Here is a 27,465-nt window from a genome sequence, read left to right as displayed (position 1 = left end):
AAGCTTACAGTAAGAATGGCTTTTTCTGAAAGGATAAGCCCCTGAATATTTCCCACATGTTCTCACTTCTAGAGCTTATAGACCACTTGAACATTAGGAGTGAAAGGGCCCTCAGAGATCAACATCTGAGTATGTCAAAAATGGTGTAATAGGAGTCCTTCCACTATGAGTGACAGAGACTAAACTTCAGCTAGCTTAAGTAAAAGAGAATTTATTGTTTCACAACCAAAAAGTCCAAGGATATGTGTGGTTTACACATGGCTAAATCTAGGAGCTCAGGCCAAGTGTTTAGGATTCTCTTTTTCTTTACCTGCTTTCCTTGGTGTTGGTTTTATTCTCAAATACTTGCCTTCCATATAGTTGTAGCAACTCAAGACTAGCTCGAACCAAAGTCCCAGGGCTAACTCTGATGGGCCCAGATAGGGACATGTGTTGACCCCTGAACCAATCACTGAGACTTTGGAGCCTTAGCTGCACGGGGACTAGTAGAGTCGGTGGCACCCAAACCACATGGATGGAAAGTGGGGGAGAGTGATCCTCAAATGAGAACTGAAATGCCCTTACCAGAAGAAGGGATTGGAGATGGGGCGAAGGGGGCGCCAGGGAAAATGTCCCCTAGTAGGGGATTAATAAGGGTCCAGAGAAGTCCCACTCCCCGAAGCTTTGGGTTTTTATGGAAAAATCACGAGCACATGAACAGTGAGATGGGCAATCGCTTTTCTCAGTTTTCCATGTCCAAGTTAAGGCCAAGAGTTAGGCTTACACACACAAAGCAGCAGACCCTACATTAGAGGTTGTATTTTTACTTTATATTGACATTTTAACCAGCTCCCAGGCTGGATCGATTCTGTCCTGGGTCTGAACTGGTTATTGGTTGCTGAGGTTCTGAGGTTGTTGCAAGGACACCTGAAGTCTGACCACCTCAATGTAAATGCAGCAGCATTTCCATTGTATACTTTTATGTTGAAATGGAAAACCCTCTGTTTTGGCCATTTGACGAGTGATGGATTTCAAGGCCAAGACCTTCTTACCAAGAAGTACAAGTAGATTGGCTGCTCTATCCAAGAGTCCCTGGTAATTTTTCTGGTTCTTTGGGGCTGGAGTGTGTTCCCTTCCCTGCCCTCCCCAAACTAAATTCTGCAACGCTTATGGATCCACTACTGTGTCTCTGTCACCAGGTAGTGAGATGCAGACATACCTAGGACCCTGCCCCTAGGAGGTGGGGAGAAAGGCAGCTTACAATGGCAGACAGGCCATGAAGGAGGACTCTTTTCTCTATGCCCCAGAAGGCCTTCCTCTAGCCTCAGTTCACGCCCTAACCTTTCGCTTCACCCTATTCTCCATTACAGTTTCCAGCTTTGCATGTATCTAGGTCATTGACACACATGTGGAGAGGCAGTAGAAGGTGGTGGCTAAAGCATGTGGGCTCTGCAGTCTCCCTGAGACTAAGCCCTGGCTCCACTCTCTTCCAGCTGTATGATCTTTCCTGTGCGTCAGTTTCCTTACCTTTAAATTTTAACTGTTAATACTTCAGAGAATTGTTGTTAGGTCAGCGTTCTTGTGGGTTCCTGTTTGAGCAGTTTGCTGATGAGATCAATAAGTGGTCATATAAAGAGGTTGCTGTGCCGATTCTTTTCTTACCATCCTGGAGGAATTTTAATTATGCTGAGAGTTGTACCTCGGGCCGTGCTTGCTGCTAGTGGGAGAGACCTTGGACTCAGAAGCCTTCTATCCAAGCTGGACTGCCCCAGACAGATAGCTAGACAGATAGCAAAAGGGAAAATCATGAGAATGTCTCATGTATCATTTACTCATTTATTAGTATTTATAGAGCACCTATTCTGTACCAGTCATTGCACGGAAGTTCTGGGCAGATGATGATTGGCCAGAGGCCTTTGGCCCGATGAAACTCATAGCCTACTTGGGTGCTAGATGAGTAAATGAAGTTATGGTATAGTGTGATTTGTGTGACAATGGAGTCAGCTAAAGTCCCGATCTAGACTGTGCGTGTGTGGCTGGGGTGGCTCTCCGGTAGAGCGGACATTGGAGGTGCCAGATCCCAAAGGAGTAGAAGTTTGGGTAAGCAGAGTGAGAGACTGGGCATGAAAAGTGGTCACGGCAGAGGGAACAGCCCATGCAAAGGCCTGGAGGTAATTCGAATGTAAAGTGTGTTCTTTGGGGTGTCTTGGCTGCCAGCTGTGCTGTCTGGAACAGGCTTAATGTGCTGCTGTCATTGCAGGGACATGGAGAAGCTGGAGCGGCAGGCAGTCCCCCAGGCTAACCACACAGACTCCTCTCATGAATGTGGCCGTGTGGGGCCTGGACATGCGAGGGATTGTTCTCATCGCCGCCATGAGGACTCCTTTGGATTCGAGAGGCGAGAGCAAGAGGAAGAACGATACCGTTCCCAGCGGGACCCAGTGGAGGGCAAGCGGGACAGAAGCAAGGCCAGGTCCCCATACTCACCAGCTGAGGAAGATGCCTTGTTCGTGGATTTACCCAGTGGCCTGAGAGGCCAGCAGGCGCAGCCCCAGCGTGCAGAGAAGAACGGCATCGCATATGGCCCAGGAGAGCAGAATGGGACTGGTGGGTACCAGCGCGCCTTTCCTTCCAGGACCAACCATGAAAAGCACAGCCAGAGAAAGAGCAGCCTGGCCCAGGTGGAGCACTGGGCAAAGTCCCAGAAGGCGGATGGCAGGAGGTTAGTAATAGACTCAATATCACTGTTACTAATGAACATAATAACATAACTGTCATTTACTCAGCACGTGTTGAGTAACACCGGCCGTAAATCCTCTTGCCTTCATTATCTCCATAAATCCCCATAACAGCCCTGTAAGGAGGGGGCAATAGCTCCAATTTATAAATGAAGAAACTGGGGCATGGAGAAGTAAAGGAACCAACCCAGGGCACAAAAATAATTGACAAAGCCCAAGTTCAAACCTGGGTCTGTGAGCCTCCCAAGCCCACTGAGATTACATCAGGAGACTTCTCTGTTCCCCAGAGAGTGTGCCTTGAGACGGTCAGCATGTGGATAGTAACTCCTCTTATATGCATCTGGAAATATTTGTAGAAACTAAAGTAAATACAGACAGATTTTTAACTTCAGGCACATAGAGCAATGCTTAGGCACTGTTGACATTTGGTTTTATCATACCCATTCCTTGAAGAAGCAGTTTTTAATTATTTAGAGGGCACATATTCTTGCTATTTGCAAAGCACTGTATTTTTTTATAACTTTAATTAGGAAATACTTATGAATGTTCAGATTTCAGGGTCACCCAGCTTCTTCATTGTCCCCAGAAGCCACTGTGTTTTGTCTTCATTGTGAAGACATCATCCTCAGGCTTGTGAAACAAATCACTGACTGGAGAGGAGATATCACAGCCATGGTGCGGGCAGACAGCTCCCCAGCGGCTTGAGGGGCCACAGTGGATGTGCCAGAGCCCAGACCAAGTCTGCCACAGGCCTGATGTGTATGTGCTAAAACACCAGACTTCATTCTCCGTGTTGATGAGCCCAAGGCTTTCCACCTGTGGCCTCCTGTGGCCGTAATGCCCCTAGGGAAGAAGCCTGTGTGGGTTGTGTAACCTCTTTAATCTGGTCCAACTGGGCAGTTGTGAGGGCGGATCATGGAAAAAAAAAAAAAAAAAAAAAAAACGAAAAATAGTAGAACCCCCCCTAAGACCAAGAGAAAGAAGGCCTTTTGTGCTGTAGCTAAGATACCTTCTCATTCCCACCTGGGACTGACCAGGTGTCAATTCTGTTTACATTTTGTGTTTTATTGAAAACAAGCTACTGCCCAAGGACACAGGGGCAGGAAACGGCTATTTGTGGGGCTGGGTTAGGTGGTCCTAAGTGACCTTTCTGCTGAACGAGGTTGGAAAGCTGGCAGAGGCTGTATCCTGTAGGTCCTTATACTCCAATGGAAGGAATTTGGGTTTTATTTGAAAAAGCACTAGGGGGAACCACTGGAAGTTTTTAAACAGGTAAGTGATGTGATCTGATTAATAACCCACAAAGAAGATAGGAGGCGACTGTTGCAACAGTCAGTGGAAAGAGAAATAAATTTCGAGGTACATTTTGGAGGCTTAAACAGCAAAGCTTGTCACCACATTGGATGTGCAGGGTGAGAGAAAGAGAGGAACAACGAGGATCCCTAGGATTTCGATTTGAACAACTGATGGTTATTGCGATGGGGAAGGCTTAGGAACAAGTTCGGGGGAAATCAGGGCTTCCGTTTTGAACATAAAATTTGAGAAAGCTGTTAGCTATTCAAGGGGAGATATCAGGTCCCCTTGAATATGGATTGTGGTGTTGAGGTTTGAGGTCTGGTTGGACATGCTAATTGGGAGCAATCAGCAAGTAAGTGACACCCCAACACTTAGTTAGAAGTTAGCAGCAGAAGGGGGGGATCCAACGGAGGGGGGCAGTGTGATCAGAGAGAAGCTACTCATGCTAAATTAGGTGTTCCCTCTTGTGCGAAACAACTCTTAGGAACCAAAGTCAATATGAGACCGCCAAGGGAGGAGATAAAAGCAGAAGAAACCAGAAATAGGGGCAGATAGGAAAGCCAAGGTTTTGGCCCTGGTGAGGCTGTGTATCCTACTAAACAGGGTTTAATCTTGAAGGCCCATGAAAGCCATCGATAGACTGTAAACAGGAGCCTGGCATGATACTAATATTTAGGATGGTGGTTTGAAGGGTATTAGTAGGAAAGAGGCATCTTAATCCACTTGGGGAGGTTTTTTTGACCAGATAGCCAGTTCTACATTCCAATTGTAATACAGCAGGTCCATGGATATCTTGAAGGAATTTCTCAGGTGATTCTAATATACTCCACCCAAAATGAAAATGGCAATTTTAGTTATCCTTATTAAAAAAATAAATAAATAAATACTAATACATATATGTAATTTAAGGATTTAAGTAGTATGACCCCGATCCATCACTGCTTCTGATTCCTGCCCCTTTGAGGTGACTGCTCTCAGTTCTTCTAGGAGATTTTTCAATTTACCTAATATTTCCAGGTAAGATAGTTATACTGCTCTTGATTTGCTTTTTAGCTATTGTTATCTATTGACATTCTACTGTAGAAGATAAGAATTTAAGTCTCTCCCCACTACCTTTCCTTTCTAACAGACATACTTACCTTAACCCCAGCTTCACAGTATAGTTATAGCACAACTTTTTTTTAGACCTCTAGTCAGTTTTTACATTATTATGACAATCCCAATATTCAAAGCCAGGGCATATAGTATACTATAATAGTATATGTACTATAGTATACTACACTGGTGTAGATAATTTCCATGCTTTTAGTTAGTTTTCTCTGTACCAATTACTAATTCATCACCAAATTCACAGCTAGGTGTGTAAATCTCCCAAATAATCAGTATTCCATTCACAAGGTGAAAGATAAGTGTCCTATTTTATTTCAGAAACCAAGTTCTACTCCCCAAAGATGAACCACTGTGTTTTAATAAAAGAAAAACCCTGCTCTTCACTTTGCCCTTTTCACTTAATATATCAATATATATGTATGTCTATAGCGATACATTTGACTATCTCTTAGCTATCATTCCATGTCAGCACATGTAGCATACATCATTAGTTTGAAATGGTGCAGAGTACTCCATTATATGAATCTACAGTGATCTTCAGACCGTTCCCTTTTGATGGACAGTTAGGTTGGTCACAGACCTTTACTGTTACAAACTGCTACAGTGACTATCCTTGCCCAGTCGTCTTTGCATACAAATGCAAGCGCACTCGAAGAATAAATTACTTGAAGTGGAATTACTAGGTAAAGGATATATGTGATTTTAATTATGATAGGTACTACAGAATTGCCCTCCAAAGATGTTCCCCACTCCCATTTTGGCACTGAGAACTACTGTTTTAGGTTAACTGCTTGCTCTGATGACAATATGGAAGATGGTTTTAGATGCAGAAGAGCCGAGAAGAGAAAATGATCAAGCATAAGGTGGTAATAGTTTGGGTCAGAGGAGAGGGAGACCTAAACAAAAGCAGTGAGGATGGTGAGGATTGTGGGGCAGGGGTGGTTAGGGTACGTAGCGGATGACGTTGGCCAGGTGTAGGCTTTGCTAAACATTTATCTCAGGCTGGAAGTGGGGAAGACCACAGGTGGAGTTGAGGTGAGCATTCACGTTTGGCTCGGTTAATAGGTAGATGTGGTGTGAGCGACAGAGAGAAAAATGAACTTGAATGTGGTACCTGTGGAGTGGCCAGGCGGAGATGGCTGGTAGGTTATAGGGAATGCGAATTCAGGTTAGAGAGAGATTTGGAAGTCATTGCCCTAGATGTAGTGACTGATTCCCTGGCAGTAGTTGAGATCACTCAGGTTGGACTGCTTAGAGCAGTGGTTCTTAATCTTGGCCACATAATTTGATCCTTTGAGGCCCTGCTCAGAGATTTGACTTAATAGGTCTGGGGTAAGATAAATGCATCAGTATGTCTTAAAAGCTCCCCATGTGATACCAGTATATGAGAGAAGTTTGACATTTACTGAGGCCTGCATCCCATGCCCAGAAATCTAATTCCAATGACCCGGACATCAGGAGTTTTAAAAACATTCCTTGCATCAAGTGATTTTAATGTGCAGCCAGGGTTGAGAAGCTGTAGCTTAGAGTAAACAATAACAGAGGGCAAAGACAGACCCCTGAGGATCTCCAGCCCAAGGGGTGGGCAAAAGCAGAGCCGCCATAAAGGAGCCTACCAGGAGACGGAGGAGGAAAACCATGTGGGGACGGGAGTTGTGTTTGGAAGGAGTCCTTGCTGCAGAAAAGGACTTCTTATTGGGAGTGGTGCTTTCTGAGGGGTCTGGCACCACTGGAGGAGCGTCTGGAACCTGAGGTCTCTGCTGCTCTTTTGCTCAGTAGCAGAGGCCTTTGGTTCTGCTGAGTGTCTTGATGGGCTTAGATGGGCAGACTTGAATGGCCCTTATTAATAGAACTAGAATTTTAGTTAGGTTACGAGGCAGAATAATAGGAGGGGAAAGCTAGAAGAAAGATGACATGGCCAGTCAGGTTTCTCACTGGCCCTCGTGGCAGGGGCACAGAAAGGACTTCCAAAAGCTGTGCAGCTGATATGCAATTATAAGTTGTTGGTTGTGGAATGTCTCTGTGTAACCAGCCTGCAAACCTGCATTATTCTGCTGCACGCAGTGGCCTGTATTTGGGGGTGGAGTGGTGGTGCACCGCGGCGAGGTAAAGAATGAGAAGTCAACTGCAAGGAGATAAGGGTGGCTGGGGAAGCCTTTGGACTGTCCCCAGGATGTGAGATGGGAGTTTGAGCCATTCTTATCTAAGGGGCAATGTGACATTGGGTTGGTAGATAAAAACAGTTCATTGACCTTGGAGGTCATTGAGCACACAGAGGAATTTCATTCTAGTGGTGGAAGCATTCTCAGTGGGCTGAAAAGTAAAAGTGAGGAATTGAAGGTAGAGTTTAGAATACCCTTTTGAGAAGAAAGCTGTCAGTCTCTGAGCAAACAAAGTGCTCAGATCATTCACTTGTGTCTTGAAAGGACTGCACCTTGCATTCCCACAGGTTTTCTTCCTCCTTAAAGACATGTGAAATCTCTTACAGTCGAGTAATAAATAGACCTGGTTGCTTAATAAAGGAACCTCCTTTACTTGAAAATATAGAAGATGGATATCTCTGCTTTGTGTATGATTAAGACTGTGTTTATAATAAGCTCATTAGATTGATCATTGGAAGGAGAGTTATTTGGGGCAAACTCGTGATTCTAGACCACACGAGAAAATATTTCTAACTCTTCTTTCAGAACTTGTAGATATATACTTCACATCATTAAATTTCTCTAGAATAATGGTTTGCAGGGTACAGACTGACATATCCTTAGAATCTTACCACATTCTGAGAGATTGCTTTGAAATTCCAGCCTTCTATTTTTATTTTTTCTGGTGTAAAATAAAAAGGTGGTGGTGGGGGTAGAACTAGGGACTCAAACGTTACAGTGAAGAACAGAGTAGAAAGTTAAAAGTCCTGCACAATTGATATGGAAGTTGGGGTGAGGAATGTCTGCTGAATAAGTAATTAGTTATAAAAATTGGTGTTACATTTTCATATGACCGTTTTGTAGTGGCTGAATCAGAATATCTGGTTTGGTGCCTTTTGGAGCAGGGAGGCTCCCCAGCTGCAGAGCAGGGTACAAGGCAAAGAGTCCATGAGCACTCTTCTGGGGTAAGGTTGGAGCCGGGGGCCAGAAAATGGATCTCCTGGCAGGGACAAAGCTGCTCTGGGAGTGCTGCCTGCTTTGAGAGATTTATCTCATCTTACAACTCTACCTCCTGTGTCCTTTCTTCTGTCATCGGTTAGTTACTGTGGTTTGGCCTCTAGAGCTGGGGCTCGCCTTTGGGTTTGCCCCCAGATAGCCAGCACTGGGGTGATAGTAGGCAGCACAAAGGCAGAGGGCACAGGCTAGCAGAGGATGAGCTGAAGGCTTTGGAGCCCTGCCCCGTGCGGGGACTCTGATCTTCGGGACGCTGTAGGCCGGCACCGAGAGTGAGCTGCCGAGTCAGATGGAAGGGGTGTCCAGGTGGGAGTACAGGTAGGAGGTGCTTTGCGTAGTTTGCATTTTGTTTCAGGCAGAGTAAATAATGGTTAGGAAAGTGATAAACGTCCCAGCGGAAGACCCCAGCCTGGTTTGTGACATTGCCACCACCACTGTTAGAGGGTTTGGGCGCTGCCCCTTCTTCAGAGACAGGATCCCCTCTGAGTTTGGGAAACGAATAGCAAACCCTGCCACCTAGTGGCAAGAGGACAGGCTAGATCGACACACTAGACTAGTCTGGGTTAAAGAGATCTTAGAATTACCTCTTGTAATTACAAAGATAAGGATGAAAAGGGACAACTATTTCAAATCCTTACAACAATCTATTAAGTGGTTCTAAGTATCCTCATTTTGTAATAAGGAAAGTGAGGTCATAAATGATATTTGCCTGAGGGCATAGAGGTAGGCAGTAATTAAATGAGATGAGTTTTAAAACAATTAGAACAATTTTAGAACATTTAGAACATTAGCCACCTGAGGGCTTGTTAAAACACAGGTGGCTGGGCCCCACCCCCAGAATTTGATTGGGCGGATCCGGAGTGGGACCTATTAAGCTATACGTCTAACAAGTTCCCTGTGCTGCTGATCTGCCAGTCCGCAGAGCACACTTGGAGTAGCGCTGGCATAGAATAGTGTCTTGCTTGTGGTAAGCACTGTGTAAGTTTGTTAGATAAAATTGATAGAAGCATTCAGGATTACAGCCCAGGCCTGTCTGACTCCAAAACCTCTTCCGTTTACATCATGCTGCCTCCAGCTTAGACTTTTAATCCTGATTAAAACTCTATACTTTGCCCTTTGCTGAATTTTTCTTTCAGAAAATAAAGCAGCTGGTTGGTAGTAGTTTTCACGATCATATCCAGCTTTGGTGAGCTGGAGTATTTATTAAAGGGCTGGTTATGCGTCCAGACTTTCTCAGACCACAGACGATATGACAGAATGTGAGACACATTTTCCGCCCTCCAAGGATTTACAGCCTTGGCTGGGGGAGAGATGTCTTGCAGGTATGAAAAAGTTATGTCGGTACAGGACCTTGGAAAAGTTACAGACCATACAATAAGTAGGTCAGAGCAGAACAGGAACCCTTGAGGGCTGTGGCATTGCGGAAGGTCTCTGTGGAAGAGGCATGGGACTGGGTCCTGGAGAATGAGTGAGATGAGGGTGAATAGGGCAACAGGTAGGGGAGGGAAAGACAATATTATGAGAATGAGAGATGGGAAGGGAGCACCCACTGGTGAAGTGACTTCTGCATGTCAAGCATGGAGCCTGCATTCTCTTGTCTCATTTACTCTTCAGAACAGCAGCAGAGAATGCCGTTCTCTTGTCACAGGCAAGGAAGCTGAGGCTCAGAGCAGTCAGGCAGGTTGCCTGGGGTCACATAGCCAGTGGATTAGGTAGAGCTAGGATTCAACCCCAGGTTCGAATGCCTCTGCTCCTTCCACCATGAGAAGTTGCCCAGGGGTGTAGGAGGCCGGGCAGGATGTGGGATGCGGGTGAGGCTCTCAGGCTTCAGTTAGTACAGGGCTGCGCCTGTGGCGGGGGCCTCCTTACATATTGGGCCCTAGACACCTGGCTTCTCCATGCTCAGTCCTGGCCCCAGTAGCAGGAGCAGTGGAAAAACAGCAGGGCTGCAAGGTGGGTTGAGGTCAGGTGCTAGAGAGCTGTGAGTACCAGGTGAAGGGGTTTCGATTTTATTTCATAAGCAGTGGGGAGCCACTGAAGTTTTTGGAGAACAGGAGTGATTGAAGCCAAGCAGTACAGTGTGTAAACGACTGAGGAAGAGCTCAAAGTTGACTGGGGGAGGTCACTAACCCATACGTGGGTTAGAGCAGTAGAGAAAGAAAGGAACTGATGGCAGCCACTTTTTAAAGTACCTCCAGAACTCAGTGCAGAAGGAAAGTCTTGGTGACCTGGAAAGTTGTGAGATGCTTCCTAGAAATATGCACACCCACTAGGAAAGTCGATGGGTCAAGTGAGAGGGAGGAGAGGCAGGACCGATCACGCGGTATTTGAAGTGACAGGTGCGGGCAGTCAGGTTGGCCTGGTAAAGGGCTGACGGAGAAAAATTGTTTTAGAGTCCTCTGCCAGGGGAAGAAGAGATGAAAGTCCTGGGTGTCTGCTTCGATTCTTCTTTGGGGTTCTTACAGGGCTCCTCCAGCTGCCTGGCTTCGTACATTTACCTAGCTGTGTTTCCAGAAGCCTGGCAGACCCTTGCTGGTCGTCTCACCTGTCCTCCTCCTCTCTCCTCAGCCTGCCGCCGGACCAGACCCTTCCGCGCCAGGGTCCTAGCCAGTCTCTGTCCTTCCCAGAAAACTACCAGACTCTTCCCAAGAGCACCCGGCACCCCTCAGGGGGCTCCTCACCCCCTCCCCGCAACCTGCCAAGTGACTACAAGTATGCGCAGGACCGAGCTAGCCACCTGAAGATGTCGAGCGAGGAGCGCCGGGCGCACCGCGACGGCACCGTGTGGCAGCTGTACGAGTGGCAGCAGCGCCAGCAGTTCCGGCACGGCAGCCCCACCGCGCCGATCTCTGCGGGCTCCCCGGAGCTCACTGACCAGGCCCGGAGCAGGAGCATGCTGGAGGTGCCCCGCTCCATCTCTGTGCCTCCCTCTCCCTCGGACCTCCCTCCCCCGGGGCCCCCGAGGGTCTTCCCGCCCCGGCGGCCACACACACCAGCAGAGAGGGTCACCGTGAAGCCACCAGACCAGAGGAGGAGCGTGGACATCTCATTGGGGGACTCTCCCAGGAAAGCTTGGGGCCATGCCACCAAGGTGAGGCTCTGGAGCCCTGTGGGGGTCCTGGGGTTCAGTATTAGGGTGTCGGGAGCCTCACGTGGTTTCAACACAAGTTTGAGCAATTTTGGATAACGATAGGTGACATTTATGCAGTCGTTGTAGGTGCCAGATGCAGTGCTAACGGATTTAATCCTTACAGCAGCTCCGAGAAGTAGGTGCTGTCATTAGGCCCATTTCACAGATGAGAATTCTCAAGGCATTAAGAGGTAGGCAACTCGCTTAGGGTCGCACAACTAGACGTCTGCTTGCCTGTAGCTTAGAAGGTGAGAAAAGATGTCTGCTTTCAATCAGTTCAATTATTTATTATAACCCAACTTAATCTGAACTGTCCACGGGGCTTTCACAGTCTATCACTGCTATAACCTGATGAGAGAGTGTGTATCCCCATTTTACAGATGAAGAGCCTGAGGCTCAGAGAGGTGAAGTGCTGTGTGGTAGGCCGCCCTGGGAGCGAGTGGCAGAGGCTCTGGCCTCCGCCCCGGCCTCCTTGCCCAGCCTTCAGTATGACTTCTCGTCTCTCTGCCTGCAGAACTCCTCTCACGTGGACCGACGCTCCATGCCCTCCATGGGTTACATGACCCACACTGTCAGTGCTCCCAGTTTACATGGAAAATCGGTAAGCAAGCCTTCGTCTCCCCTTCTAGGTGAACGACATGAGACAGCCTGCAAAGGGCTAATCTCCAGTGTTTTCCCCTGAGCTGGTCACATGCAGTTTGCAGGGCAGTTTTCAACCCTCACTTTAGAGCTGAGGGAATTCAGTCTCAGATAAGTCCAATGACTTGCTCAGGGTCACCCAGTCAGCACTGGGCTTTTCCCAGACCCAGTGAAATGCTTGTGGAAGTGGTGGAGAATGTGGGCTCTCCTTCTCTTTCAGGCAGCATTTTCTAGCCACCTGCCTTTTTCACATTAGCTCCTCTCCTTTCTGCCTGGTCCTTGCGTTGATTAGTTAACAGTCTTAAAAGTGTGGGTCTGGGTTGCTGTTTCTGGAAGGAACTACTTCCTGCAGCCCATTTGCTGCCAGTGAGCTTATTTGTCCTAATGACAGAAATAATATAATAATTGCTTAATGGTGTCTCGTCAGTGCTGTCCTGGCACTGGGGTGAAGAGTAATTATAGTGTCGTGCTCCCGTGGTGGCTAATTTCCTCGATGTGTCTATGCACCTGCAGCTGGAGGAGCTCTCTCAGCTTCTCACCCGGTTACGGCGGCACCAGGCCAAGTTGGCCAGTGTGCGAAATTTCGCCGTCGGCCAGTTACTGCAGCACCAGCTGACCTTTCCCACCTGCCAGGTCAGCGCTCGCCGGTGGGCTCTCTGAGGGCCGGGGGCCACTTTGGGGGCAAGGGAGTGACGTGCTGGCCTGTGTTCCCTTGTGCCCGCGCTCTAGTCTGCACTTGTTGTCTGGCTCCTCCCTCGTTCCCTGCCTGTTTGCTTCTGATGCTCCCGCCAGACACTGTGCAGCAGTGGCGGTGCCCACACCTGGGCGCCAGGGAGGAGGCTGCATGCGGTGCGAGGGATCTGAACTGTGGCTTCTCTGGCTGTGAGTAGTGACTGCCAGGCTGGTGTGTGTGGTCATGTCTAAAAGGCTGTGCTGGCTGTCGTCCTTGTTGCCACCTTAGGCACTCCTTTGGGATGCTGAAAGGTGTGTGTAAACCAGGAGGGAGAAGGCAGAGTGCCCTGCTGATTGACAGCATCCTCACACCCTTTTCCCTGGTGAACCTCATAGTAACCTGGGGGAGGTCAGGTAGGATGGGAGGTACTGCCACACACCAGGCAGTGGATCAAGAAGGGGGTGTGACTTGCCCGGGATACCTCAGCTAGAGCCAAAACTCACGTACTGTTTGCACAGTGTTTTTAACTTTCCAGGATGTGGGGCTTTGCAGGCATGCTCCTCGGGGAGTGGCCAGGCATTCGCTCTCTCCCAGGCATCTTGGGCAGCTTGAAGGAGTTGTTGGTCCCTCTGAGCTGCATAGAAGTAGGCAGAAAGTAGATCAGGAGGTCATGTGATGTGATGTGATTGTCTCCTTCCTTGCCTGTCTTGTTTTAGTGGGGCCCTAGGCACTCAGGAAATGTATTTGGAAAAGTGAATGTAAGGGAACACTTACAAAAACTGTAAGTTATGAATTTGGGAGATTTTTAATAACATTCCTCTACTCTGTCCTTATTGCTCTGGGAAGTATATAGGGACTGGCTGATTAAAGAAGAAGAGATGAATAAGGGGACAGTTTAGGGGCAGAAATAAGACCTTGCAAGCCACCAGTGTCCCTGGCAATGGTTCTTCAGGCCTTTTCATGCTTAAAAGCACTGCCTGAACATTTCACATTGTTTACCTGTATACCTGTTTTACATCAGAGCTGTAAATGGGCACCACCTTCTCAGACCTGGCTTACCTTGGCTTGCTGGGAGGCCTCATAGTCTGCTAAGAAAGTGGTGCCTGGACTGCTTTTCTTAAGTTTTCACAGCCCCTCTGCCTCACAGTTAGCTTCTGTGATCTGTTACTTGGGAAGCATGAGTTCTAGGAAATCACTTTTCCTTATTCTTACTTTTCCTGGTAATTATTCTGAAGAACTCGACAGGCTGTCAGAGTTGACACAAGCAGATAGGTCTGACATTAGACCTTCCTCGACTAGCTCCTGACATGGCTACGTTGGCTCCACCCTGAGCAAAGGAAGCCAAAACTTCAGGAAGCTTCCAGTGGCTGCTAGTGTTCATTGTTCTGAAACCCAAGGTCATAAGGGACCTCCCCGGGCATCCTAGGTCATCCTCCTGCCTCTTCCAGGCATTTATCCATACGAATTGGGGTCGTTTTATGTCATGCATGTGAATGACCCATTGCAAAAGTTTGATGGCAAGAATTGGAGCCGGGGTAATCAGTGGGCCCCTAGCTCAGGTGTGGCATGCCCTCTTCCAAGTAGACTTCTTAAGAGATCACCTCCACCTCAGTGGCATTGCTGTCCTAGCCCTCTGTTGGGATGTGTGTCCCTTCAACTAATGAGGGTACTAGTTGGCTTTCCCCACAGTGACCTGCAAGATCCACTGTGCTGAAAGAGGGCTCTGAGCTGCACTGAGACATATGCGCTTCCTCCGTAGTCCTGGATGTTTTGGTCTGCTGTGGTCCCTTGTCCCTGAAGCTGTGCAATGTAAATAATTCATACATGAAGCCCTGAGTTATGGAAACCCTTGGTGTTCATAATTGGCTTTTTTCTCTCTATGCTCCACTTGAAGGCTGATGATACCTACCTCCAGCTAAAAAAAGACCTGGAGTATCTGGACCTAAAGGTGAGTAACATCTGGATTCTTGCTTCCTTTGGGTACTCACCTTGCCGAGCCCAAGCCAAAGGCAGTATAGGTGTTTATCCTAACTGTATCCTAAATGAAGATGTCTGTTGTCTGAATCATAAGAGTTTTATTTCTTACAGCCTTAAACTCTGGACCCAGTTTCTTGTGGATTCTGCTGTAAGGCATCTGACTTACAGAATGAGGACACAGGATTCTAATTTCTTTCTGTCCATGATCAAAGCCAAAAGGTTCTTCCAGATGATAACCAATTGCTTCTTCAGAACTTCCAGTGGGGCGGGGGTGAGTTTGGTTCATAGGGCACCACTGATGTGTGTTTTCAGCCTCAAATAGTTTGGTAGATTTTTTGCTGCTGGGGGAGAAGGTTCCACATGGAATTATGTGGCTCTGAAAGGCTCTGTAGTATCTCATCCCCATTTAGGAGATGATCACTGGACTCTTCCCTGTAGGTGATAAAACTTCAGGCTATAAATCAGCCTCTGTAGCAAAGAGAGCGAGTGAGAAGCATCCTGCCTGAAAGGGCTGCTATTGTTTCATCCACAGAGCTCTCTGAAAGTCCCCACTGTGAAGAGCTCTTCTTATGCCTGAGCCATGCAACAGACTGCAGGAATGTGGCCTTTAATTTAAACTGTGGTGTGAGAGGGTGTGTGAGGGGCCCATGGGAGGACACCCAGGTGACTGCCACAGAGGCATGCCTCCTCCAATCCCTTATGGACCTGGCTTGAGATATGTTTAACATGGGAACCATCATCCAGCCTTGTAGAAGCAGGACTATGAGCATTAGGCCTTATGGCAGCAGATGGGGGGCCTCCTCGTGCTGAAGCCTTTGTTTAGAAATCAACTATTTAACTCCTTGGTTTGCTGAATGCTTGCTGTGTACCCAGCCATGGAGGAACCTAGGGGAGATGCAAAAGAAAAATGGAAGCTCTCTGCATTAGGGATAGAAAATATCCCCAAATAAAAGTCTTATTTATAGTGAGTGTGCAAAGATCCATGCGGCCCAGTGCTCAGAGCTGAGCTAATGAAGGTGACTGTGGGTTGCAGTGCTGGGAAGGCTTCTGGAGGAGGTGGCATGTATGTGGAGCCTTGAAGAGCCAAAGGGTTCGGGTTAGGGGAAAAGGGAAGGGGATGGCCAGAGCTGAAGAGAACTAGGGTGAGGATGGTGCGGTTAGGGCAGCGAGGGAGGTAGGGGCAGGTCATCCAGGTTCCCAATTCTATCGAAGGCTTTTGGAAGGAAGGTGCGGTGAGCAAAAGTCTGACTTGGCTTTTGGACATGAGCAAAACAGGGTTCTCTCACAACCAGGGCACATTTAGCTTATGTGGCGTGAGTGTAGTAGTGATGCCTCAGGGTACACAGTGCTCAGCATGGTGAGGCGGGCTAATGGGCAGTCCAGCCCATCCTCCTGGCCCTAATGGGACGGGGCAGGGTCCTTCCACCACACCCACCATCCGCACCGGGCCTGGGGAGAGGTCCACCATCCCCCAGCCTACAGCTGCCCTGCATGCTGCCACATCCACAGTCCCCAGCCTTCCTGACCACCAGTCATCACATCGCCTGCTCAGTTCTTCTCACGCCCGGCCTGGGGCCATGCATTCGTCACAAAAGTATTAGAGCATCCACGCACCGTGGCCCCTGGCAGAGGCTTGGCTCAGCAGCTGCACAGGTGTACCATGAAACACTCTTCACGGTACTTGATGCACAGTGTAGGAAAGACTAAAGTGCCCAAGCCAGAATTAGTGGGAATGCCTGTCTTCTGGTTGCCGTTTGTATTGGATAGCTGAAACTCACAGTTGGCACTCCTGGAAGGAAGATCCAGCTCAGGTTTGTTTTATTTCAATATTGTAGAATTGAGTTAAAGGGGATTTAGAGGGAGAGAAACTGAGGCACAGGACAGAAGAGCAGAGCCAAGAGTTCCTGTGTGTCCTGGCCCCCAACAGAAGCTAATAACAATAGAGGGCATAATGTGTGCCAGTCGCTGTGTTTGACTCCTGTTTGTAACCCTGCAGCGGCCCTGGAAGAAAGGCGATGGCATCTTTTGGTTACTGGGACTCATAGAGATAAATGGCTTTCGCAGGACCACATAAGTAGTTACTGGGAAGTCTGTATTTGGGTGTCGCTCTGACTGTGAAGCTCATGTACCTAATCACCTTGCCTCCCAGCCCCTCTTAAAATGCTGCTTCCACTACTTTGGACCTGGAGGAATTGAGTTTCTGATGGAACTGAGCCAGGAAATGTGTTTGATGTGATAGAGGCAAGGTGCACCCCTGGGGTGTTCCACTAGCTAGGAGCTATGTGTGCCCAGAACATCAGTAGTTGTAAATTGTCACTATTTGTCATGGGAAACAGCTGTGTTGATACCAAAGTTTCCTTGGCCTTGTAGCTGTTGCTCCAGTTGCTGGCTCCTCTCCAAGAACTAGTCCCCCAGATGAACTGCATCAGCAGCACGTGTGGGAGGAGATGTGGGCTTGGTGCTGCGTGTGAGTCATCAGTCTGGCATGGCTGGCAGAAGGGCTGGCACCGCCTTGGCCTCCCTCCAAGGGACAGGGTGCCCAGATCAGGGAGGCAGTGGGTCTGCTCTGACCCAGCTGGGGTGTGGGGTTCCCGGATGAGCATCTCCCCTCAGGATCCAGATGAGGGAAGCGCTGGAACCAAAGGAGAGGTGTTGAGGGCCTGCAAGAATCGATTCCAGTGTTAAACAGGATGCTTTTGTTTGCAGGTGTCTGAAATCCCAATCAACCTGCTAAGCCCAAAAGGGAATATACGTTCCAGGGGCCGTGTACCAGGTGCTCAGGCCATGTTGTCACTGTTCTACTTTGTCTCCATACAGCCAGGGAAGGTGACCACCCACAAACCTAGGGTCACTTCCTTTCAGCCTAGCCTCTCCTGGAGTAAGGGAGAGGGGTCTCTAGTGGGAGGGCATGCTGGGCAGCAACAAGCAGCAGCAGCCAGCACAGCTCCAGTGCAGAATGGTCAGAGGTGAGGGCGATTCAGGGAAGACATAGAGACAGTCTATAAAGCTCTGAGATGTTGCCAGGTACCTTCTGTGGCCCTAAGGAGAATGTAAGACCAGTGGATAGTAGCTATAAGTCGATAGGTTTCATTTAGTAGAAGAAAGACTTCTAAAAGGGCCACCACAGGTTGTGCTGAACATCCCCTTACTGGGGTGTAGCTGAGGCTAGAGAAGCACTGGATGGGATGAGTGACTGGGTCAGGAAAATCCTGAGACCCATTGGCTCCCGAGAGTCTATGACATGCTGGACAAAATGAGCCGCTTGTTGGTCCAGCTGGGGTCTCTGGGACGAGGGCTTCTGTGGACATAGCTGAAAGGGCCTGGGTGTGGAGATCGTGACGAGCACAGCCTCCACGGTCACCAGTAAGGAGGTGAGCCTCTCTGTAGGACAGTCTCCCTGCCTCCCTCAGGTTGGCCCAGGGTACCGCATGTCCCTGCCCCAAAGGCCATGGACTTAAGAATCCAGAGCCCATTATCCCCACCATCAGCAGATGCTCATTTTCCAGAATCGGCAGCATTTGCTCCCCACATGTGGAGGTTTTTCTTCCTGAAGGGAGCGTTCCTGTCATAGTGCCAAGTGATCACACAAAGGCACACTGCACCGTCTTAGAAGACAACTGTATTAATGTTCTTTTTGGAAATGTTAACTTCTCTGGCATTTTACTTGGTGGTGCCAGAGTAGAAGGGACTCCATATTGATTAAGAATCTGTTCCTGCCTAGCAGTGTCTGGGCACTTGACGTTCACTATCTCACTCAGGCATCTCAGCATCTTTGAGCAATAGGAATTATTATCTGCACCTTACCAACCAGGAACCCAAGTATTGGAGAGGTAACTTCTGCAAAGTTATGGGGCTGGGATTCAACCTGTGACTGATTCCACACCTGCCTTCTTTCTTCCATGTACCATGTACTTCGCCCACCCTAAAGGTGTATTCACTGAATTGTATTTCTGGTATCTACATGCTGCTCTTCAAGACCCGTACCCCAGCTGGGTCTGAAGAGAGTGTGTTGGGGTTCTCTGTTGGCACCATGAATTGTTTTTATGCAGCTATGATGCTAGGATGGGGAGGTGGAGGGGAGGGTATCAGCAAGCTGCTCAGGTGGTGCCTTTGTAGGTGGAGCAGGTTGCACTCAACCTCAGAGAGACCCTTGTCCCTGATGAGGAAAATATCATCAGTGGCTCCAGATACCTGACCTCCAGGCTCTTTCTGACTATTTGAGCCTGAGATCAGGGCTTCTCTGTTCAGGGTCTGTTTCTCTGAACAAAGTTAAGAGCAAAGTTTCTTAAATTGTGATCAGGATCACCTGGGAGCTCAATAAAAAAAAAAAAAAAAATTGTGCATCCGGAGGGTTCTGTTGAATAAGAGCCTCTGGAGATAGACGGTACTCAGAATTCTGCATTTTAAAAAATTAAGCTTCCAGGTAACTCTTGTGCACACTAAAATTTGAGGTCTGTTGTTCTGGAGCAGAGATTATTAACCTGGACCATGAGCTAGGACAACCAGGGGAGCCTTTTAGTTGAATATCGGTGATTGAGTCCTCTCCCTTAGAGACTCTGATTTAATTGATAACACTCAGATATTACTCTTAAAAAACAAACAAACAAACAAACAAACAAACAAAAACCTCCCTAGGTGTTTCTAATGTGTAGCCATGGTTGAGAAACATTGTTTCAAAGCAGGCAGTGGTTCTCAAAGTGTGATGCATCCGCAATACCTGCAAATTTGCTAGAAATAGTCTTAAGTCCCATCCCAGACCTGCTCAGTGACAACCTCTGGGGATAAGGCCCAGAAAATTTGTATATTACAAACTTGCCAGGTGATTCTGAAACATGCTAAAATTTGAAAGCCACTTTTAAGAATCCAGATGCCCAGGCCCCATCCCAGGCCAATTATATCCAAGTCTCGTGGAGTTGGGACTCAGGTATCAGTATTTATAAAAGCTCCTGTGTGATTCCAGTGTTCAAGCCAGGGCCGAGATGCACTGTTGTAGCGAGTTGGACAGTCCTCCCCCAAAGGAGCTGTAAGCATTTGGAACCATTGGTAAGACATAATTATTTAGATGCAGCACAGATGTGGTGGAGGTGAGGGTCTCAGGGACTAATGATGGTGCTGCTCTAAAGTAAATATTTGGTACCTTACAGCAGGGGTCCCCACCCCCTGGGCCATGCCTGTTAGGAACCAGGCCGCACAGCAGGTGAGTGGTGGGCAAGTGAACAAAGGTTCATCTGTATTTGCAGCCGCTCCCCAGCGCTAGCGTCACTGCCTCAGCTCCACCTCACAACATCAGGCACTAGATTCTCATAGGAGCACCGGTCCCTGGTGCCAAAAAGTTTGGGGACCACTGCCTTACAGTATATGAAGAGGGAGGACCAGGCAGGAGCAAAGTTCCCTCTTACCTTCTGCAGCAGTACCTGGAAGGAGATGATGAGCACTGAACTTGGCATTCTCACGTAAGGTAGCCTGCACAAAGATCCTTCAGGCAGAACTTATTATTCCTCATTTCATAGACTTGGGTACTGAACTCCAGAAAGGTCCAACAGCTGGGAAGCAACCCAGGCGGACTGAGACCCAGTCACTGAATTGCAGAGCTCCACATTCTCGAGATTCCCCTTGCCAGTTCCCCAAATTCTGGCTCTTCCAAGTGTCATTTGATGTCTCACCTGTTACGTTTTGTTGTATTTGCCTTTTTTGTTTGGAACAGATAAAAAATAATGAACCTTTGATCAACGTGCTTTACAAAGTGCTGAAGAAGTCAGCACTGGGCTGTCGGCCCAGGAGAAGCGTAAGATGATCTGATCTGTGTCTCCAAGCGGGGCCATTCCATTGCTTCTGGCTCAGTGCCGACTCCATCACTTGCTTAACCAGGGGCTCTCCTGACCACCCCCAGGCTTCCTGCAAGTCATTTCGGTTTATTTTCTTTATATTGAAGCTCCCTTCAGAGTTGTGGCTGGTGCATCAGGCTGAGCCTCTCATCTGTGGCGTTCTGTGACTCCATCCTTTGTGTTGCCACAGGGGTTGGGGGGGGGGCTTGCTTAGCTTGCTACTAGCTTGTGCTGTGTTCCCATTCTTGCTTGTCTGCCTCCATGATGCGGGCTGACCTAGACAGAGACCAGCATGGTCTGGGTAGTCAAGCATGAGTTCCTTGGGAGGGAGCAGCAGTTCCTGGTCACATTGGAGGACCTGGGGGTGTCCTCAGATTCCACTGTGGCCCTGGGATTGCGGTGGCTCTTCGGAGCAGGGTGTCGATGTCTAGAGCTGGACTAGAACAAAATGGGTGTCTCCCATCCCCCCTTCGACTGATGCAGAAGTACTGAGTGAAATATGGCCAGCTGTTGCATTCCAAGGGAGGCTGCAGGCTGGGAAGCAGGTGCTGAGTCCAGTCATCCCGGGCCCTGAGAAAAGGTGTCTGGGGATGTGGAGGGGACTGAGGTACCTGGGTGGCCTTCGATGCCTTTCTGATGCAGACACTCTCTCAAATGGATGAGTGCCCACTGACTCACATTTTTTGGTGATGGTGATGTTGGGGACCCATAGTTGATGTTTTAAATGGATTTAAACATTGCTAACAGAGCACAATATTAAAAGAAAATTAGGTGTAACACACTACTTGTGGATATGTCTTAGTAGCCTCAGCTGTTTGGAAAAAGATAAAATTCAGAAGCTTAAAGGGCTCCTGAGCTGTATAACCACTATCACGAAGCCCATACTCTAAGGCCCGTGGCCTTGACTCCACAGGAGTGGGTGTCAGCCCTGAGCACAGCCAATTCATCTTGCTTTGCTACATTCACAGACTCACTAAGCAGATATTTCCCAAGTATCACCAATACAGTGGGCCCTGGCTGAGCTTTGAGGATACGCAGAAAGTAGGTCAGAGTCCCCACCACCACCCCTAGTTTGGTTAGTATCCGGTGGCGGGAGACAGAATGTATCGCCTGATGTACTAAGGCTCGTAGTTGTGGGAGACACAAGGTGTGGGAGGCTCTCTCCCGCAGGGCACCAAACCCAGCTAGAGGGAGGGAGACGGGGAGAAGCACCGAGTGTGTCATCTGTGTCGATTTCCTAATTCTAACAGACTCGATCCGAGTTCCAGTTCCCAACCCTCGGCGCTTTAACAGCAGCGCATTAAAAGGGGGCGCGAGAAAGCTGCTTCTTAGGAGAGAGGGACTGCGAATATCCTGAGACATAAAAGAAACATATGTCGATCTAAAATAGAAATTAAGGTCCAGAAATTTGGGAGTATTTATCAGGAAGCAAACAGTCCTAAAACACTGGCTTCTGAGAAATTCTCTATTATTGATTTTTATAACGACTATGGTTCATCCAAAAAGTTGAATTTATATTCAGTATTCTGTGAAGGCAGAGAAGGGCATACTTTTAGTAAGCTTTCCATCAAAAAGTTTAAAAGATTTGGCTTTCTCAAAATGCCCTTTTTGTGTGGAATACATCATTTTTGATGATGCTGGATAAATGAGGCATCGCTCAATTAGATTTTCTGCCTTGCTATTTCAGTATCAAAAAGATATGATCTGTAAAAAGCTTCAGTGAAATAAGGTGAAGAGTTTTGCTAGGAGAAAGAATCCCCAAAGCATATCTCATTTCGAAAATGATTCTTTCCCAGGAAGCGAGCCAAGAGTCAGTCCCTTGGAGGGTAAACAAACTTCACCCTCTGCTTTGATGGACTCGTGGCACAGTGAAGACTCCCCTACCTTTACCTGCTGGGTTCTCCGGAGTTTAAAGGCCCAAGTCCTGCCTGTTTGTGGTTCACCAGCATTAATGCCGTCTTCCCCTCTCCCTCTGCCCTTGCAGGAGTCAGCACAGTCTGTTTGTTTGTGTGCAATTGCTGTAGTCACTGTGTTCCGTGACTGTGTGTATATGTGTATGTACACAAAATCTCCCAGTTTGAAGAGCAGAATTTGGCTGGAGTTCTGCTTCTTCCAGGAACTCTGCAGCACTGACCTATAAGTATTTTCTTTTGGCCTACCCGCAATACAATAAGCATTTGCCAAGTGCCTTCCAGTGTGCCAGGCCTTATGCTCCAGGCTAACTTTACCAAGATAAAAAGAAAAAAGACAGTGGTCCCTGCCCTCTACTGTGTGACCAAAGGGGACATGGGAATGGGTGGGTGAGGGTCTGCAGCCAGACTCAGTCCTCAGGCCAAGGCATGGAGAGGGTATTTTCCATTGAACTTTGGGTTTATTGATGATGATTGTCAGGGAGAGAGGAAGTATGGGCACATGGGTGGCATAAGTACTGAGGAAAATGTTTGCCAACATATTTCTGCTTCGGATTCACATTTACAAACTTACTGGACCACCCAGATGGAGTGGGGAGAAAGTGAGGGCCACCTCTCCAGGAGCTGTCTGTCCATCCGCACTGGAACCCTCTGCATAGTATACATGCCAGCTATCTCAGCCATGGTTAGCCACATCCTGCATGTCCCTGGTCAGATGTGCAAAATGGAGTTCAGTGGAACAGCCTTTCCTACACAGGGCACATTCATCCTGGCTACTCCTGACCATGGCTTGGCTGTGGAGGGGACATCTGTGAAAAAGTCTCCTCTCCCCTACATAGCTTTTGGCAAGAAGAAGATTTGGGGGAAATGAAAACATGGGCTAAAGACTCGGATTTAGCTTTATGGGGGTCAGTGAAAGATGGACAACATGTTGCCCACATTGGGTCAAAAGAAGGATGGGAAATGAAATTCTACTGGCACATAAGTTTGGGTGATTTTTGTCTGCTGCTTTGTGGTTTCCTTTCTTCAGAGGACAGGGTAGCCTGTCACTTATACAAGTACAACCTAGTGCCAGTTTTTCAAGAATCACTTGAAAACCCCAGCCAGGAATTGTCCAGGTTTCTTCTTTCCTTGGCCAGGTCCTCTTTGCAAATAATGTAGAACGAGGAAGGCTGACCTTACTCATGGGAGGTGAGCTGTTCAGAAACTTTCTTAAACTAAGGCTTGACAATACGTAGAGGATTTGCTTATTCCTCCTCGTCCACCCACCACACTGCCCTGGACAGGGGTCATAGACTTCCGTCACTCGTGTTTGACCCCAGGTTTGGTAGCAAAACTCTCTTACTGGTGGCAAATCTTCCAAGATTCATATTGAACTCATTTGAGCAAGTACAACCTTCTACAGTTAATACTGTAACTTGAACATTTACATTTTCTTTGAAAAGTTTACAAGGGCTACTAGGATCACAAAAAGATTTTGGTTTTTGCCCTTTCTGTGCTGTGACCGTACTTGCCACTGCCAATACCTCCACGCCCATCCATCGTGGGCTAACTTTCCTTCCCAAGTTGTAATTTCGAGCTCCATGGTTAAATCTCCTTTAACTTGTTCACCTCCCAGATGACAGGCCGGGACCTTCTCAAGGATCGAAGCCTGAAGCCAGTGAAGATTGCTGAGAGTGACATTGACGTGAGTGACCAGAGTGACAGGCTGACCCCTCGGCTGCCTGCTGCCCTCAGACCCGGGGTGGGCAGCTTCAGGCAGAGTTTGGATGGTTCCATAGCCAAAGGCTTTCTGATGACACGGCAGGGCCAGCCCTTTCCCTCACCATCTCAGGCTCTCTCCAACCTGTTCTTGCTTGCAGGTCAAACTGAGCATCTTCTGTGAACAAGATAGGATCCTCCAGGACTTGGAAGACAAGATACGAGCCCTCAAGGAGAACAAAGTATGTATCAGTTTTGTGTGATCTGAGGCTGGTGGAGTGGAGGTTTGTCTTTTCTTAGTTATAGACTGAAGTGTATCAAACGACAGGTGTTGGTTTATCCACAACAGTGTCTTTGGGTTTAACGGGTGCCTCCTGGGGAAGTTTCTGAACCTGGACGATACCTTATAGGGAGACCTCAGCCTATTCCAAGTACCACTGCCTTTCTTCCTCCACCCCCTCAATTCTGCCCTGGCCCACCTCTCCCTGGAGGCCTGGTGAGGTGGGTGAGCCTGGGAGAGGAGAGCTCCACTGGCTCATACATGATGTCTTGGGCCCCTGAACCCCAGGAAAAGGAAGCTGCCTTGGAGAAAGTTGCCACAGTCATGACAGGGGAGAGACCCTCGCTTGCTAAAGCTCTTTTTCTTCTAGAATCTGGGCTATGGAGGAAGGAAGTCTGGATGGGAGGGCAGGAATGGGCTGGGGCAGAATGGAGGGGGCCGCTGATGTTTAGTCTCTTAGACACTTAGTGTTATTTTTTTTCTTTATTACATTTTAATAAGGCATTATGTTTGTGATGCTGAAGGTTTATAACATGCCCTTTGTCCCAGGAGCTTAGTTTTCCACCAACCCTGATTTATCCTCATTGTTAATCCTATAAGGAGTTGGTAGCCTTGTGCCCATTTTGTAGATAAGGAAACTAAGGCACAGAGCTGTTAGGTGACTTGCCCCAGGCCACTCAGTGGGCAGGGTCAGAGCTGGAACAAGAGGCCCTGGCTCTCAGGCCCCAGCTGGACACCGACGCCTTCAGCCACAGTTAGAATCCAGCAGGTTTGTTTAGTTGTTGGCGTGGTGTGGCGAGGCCTCCAGGGACTGTCCTGCTATTGTCTTGCTCTTTGACCCTTGCCCGGTGCAGGACCAGCTAGAGTCTGTGCTGGAGGTGTTGCACAGACAGATGGATCAGTACCGAGACCAGCCCCAGCACCTTGAGAAGATTGCCTACCAGCAGAGGTTGCTGCAGGAGGACCTCGTCCACATCCGGGCAGAGCTCTCCAGAGAGTCCACTGTGCGTAGAGGGTGTGGAGGGTGGCAGACACTTCCCCCTCAGGTCGGGCTGGGCAGGGGCGAGAGTCTTGAGTACCAAAACTTCTGCAGGTGCCTCCTGACAGTAGCTTACCTTGTCTAGAGGTGACATATCTATCTCCACCAGTGCCTTCGGGTCCTTTGCATCAGTGACTCCTGGATGGCTATAGTGACACCCAAGGGACCAGATTTCTCACACTGGCCTGCAAGGCTATTCTCTGCTCTGTGCGCAGTTAATTCGAAGACATCAGAATTTACATTTTATTTGTTCATCTGATGTGATACAGGCCCTTTTCGCCAGGGCTGGGAACCAAAGCAACCCCAAGGGGAGAAGAGGGGACAGTACAGGTGGCCAGAGTCAGAGCGATGAGAGGACAACCCTTGTCTCTCACCAGGCCAGACCAAGACCCATGGAACACTCCTTCCCTCTTCCCCTGGCTGGGTCAGCAGTGGTCAGGAGCATAGGTGCTCATGAGGCTTCGGGGTGCCAGGGGACAGCTAAGAATCAGAAGTGTTTCCTTGGCCAACAGGAGATGGAAAATGCCTGGAATGAGTATCTGAAGTTGGAGAGTGATGTGGGACAGCTGAAGCAGACCCTGCAGGAGCAGCACAGAAGAGCCTTTTTTTTCCAGGTGACCCAAGGGCTCTTCCTCTCCTCTGAGCTCTGCTTTCTTCTGAGATCCCCACCCAGGGTCTTCTCTTTCTCTACTGGGACACGGCTTGCCCCTCAACCCAGGCTCTCCCTTGGGGATCCCTTCCCCTAACCAGGCTGTGATATTCAGCCTCCCTCCAGTTCCCCTGCCTCTCAGAGACAAGTTCTTGGACATTTTCATAAGGGTTTTACTACTGATCATTTGGGGAAACAGCTCCAAGAGGAGACAAATACCAGCCTTGAGAGCATTATAGAGACTTGAGAGTGATCTGTGTTTCTTGGTTCTTGGCCCATCTTGGGTTCCTATTTACTCAGAGAGCAGCAGAAAGCCCTGCCCCTTCCTTCCTCCGGTTCCTGAAGACAGATGTTATCAAGCCTTCACCTGAGGAGGTAGTGTGAATCCAGGTCCATGGAGGCGCCTCTCGGCTCTAGGCAGTCACTAGCATTTCTGAAGGCCAGGCCTGGAGATACCCATCATTGTGGCCCCTGCCCCACTTAGGAAGGGCAGCCTTAGAGCCCTGCCTTCTCTATCCTTAAAAAGCAGGCCACCCTGTCGACAGCTGCCTCTGTCTTCAACGGTGAGAGAAGAAAGGCCCTGTGTGGTTACATCTTCCCGTTGCCCACTGTTCCCTCGCTATGGTGCCCAGCCAGGCTCCCACTCCACTCTCAACATTATAACAAAATAACCTGCTTTCCAGCCTAACTTCAGATCCGTGTCTCTTCTTTCAGGGCGCTAATATAAATTCAGTTTATTTGAATTCAGCAAGCATTGATCGAGGCTTCTTATGTAGGAGGCACCATGCTGGGCCAGTTTTGGTGTGAGACTTGGTAATTGATGAACTAGTTCTAGGCTCTTCATTTAAGTCATTAATGAGTGTGTTGACCCTACTGATATCAGCCTCACCCCAAAAAGTGATGGAAATTCAGGACCGGGAAGCTTTCCCCAGGCCTTGCTATCCCTCCACTCACTATTCTGAGCAGGTTCCAGGCAACTTATCCAGGGCCATGTGGAGGAGACTCTTGCCTGTGGCTCCGAGCTGGCCTGCTGGGTTCCCCAGAACTTAAATCTCCCCTTTTTTTCCTAATAATTCCCACCCGTGTGTGTGTGTGTGTGTGTGTGTGTGTGTGTGTGTGTGTGTGTGTGTTGTGTGTGTGTGTGTGTGTGTGTGTGTGTGTGTATTTCCAGAACTTAGCATAGTGGCTTGAAAATACTAAGTGAATATTGCTGACAAAGTCCTTGAAATGATTATTTCTGGTTACTAGTTCCTTAAACTGTCCTGTCACATCTATCTACTTGGACTTCAAGGAACCACATTAATTTTAGCAGTAATTTTTTTAGCATTTCATTCCATATGTTTCTATAATTATACAAATAGCAG

The 27,465-nt window shown here is 48.3% G+C and overlaps 1 protein-coding gene across 11 annotated transcripts in view; it reads left to right on the top strand.

Annotated features, from left to right (window-relative positions):
• The window catches only part of PLEKHA7 (pleckstrin homology domain containing A7), a 205,467-nt gene that overhangs the window by 149,942 nt on the left and 28,060 nt on the right, over positions 1-27,465 (top strand). For all 11 annotated transcript variants that reach the window (XM_036221756.1, XM_016139538.2, XM_036221757.1 and 8 more), the window contains 8 exons: positions 2,240-2,701; positions 10,847-11,369; positions 11,923-12,009; positions 14,615-14,668; positions 24,051-24,119; positions 24,295-24,375; positions 25,268-25,417; positions 25,965-26,066. In XM_036221756.1, the coding sequence (XP_036077649.1) occupies positions 2,240-2,701; positions 10,847-11,369; positions 11,923-12,009; positions 14,615-14,668; positions 24,051-24,119; positions 24,295-24,375; positions 25,268-25,417; positions 25,965-26,066 (1,528 nt within the window). The remainder of the gene's footprint in view (positions 1-2,239; positions 2,702-10,846; positions 11,370-11,922; positions 12,010-14,614; positions 14,669-24,050; positions 24,120-24,294; positions 24,376-25,267; positions 25,418-25,964; positions 26,067-27,465) is intronic.

The sequence above is a fragment of the Rousettus aegyptiacus genome, unplaced genomic scaffold, assembly GCF_014176215.1.
Source record: "Rousettus aegyptiacus isolate mRouAeg1 unplaced genomic scaffold, mRouAeg1.p scaffold_m13_p_5, whole genome shotgun sequence".
Classification (NCBI taxonomy): Eukaryota; Metazoa; Chordata; class Mammalia; order Chiroptera; family Pteropodidae; genus Rousettus; species Rousettus aegyptiacus.
The sequence above is the reverse complement of the archived record's forward strand: the minus strand, read 5'-3'. Positions and strand labels throughout refer to the sequence as shown.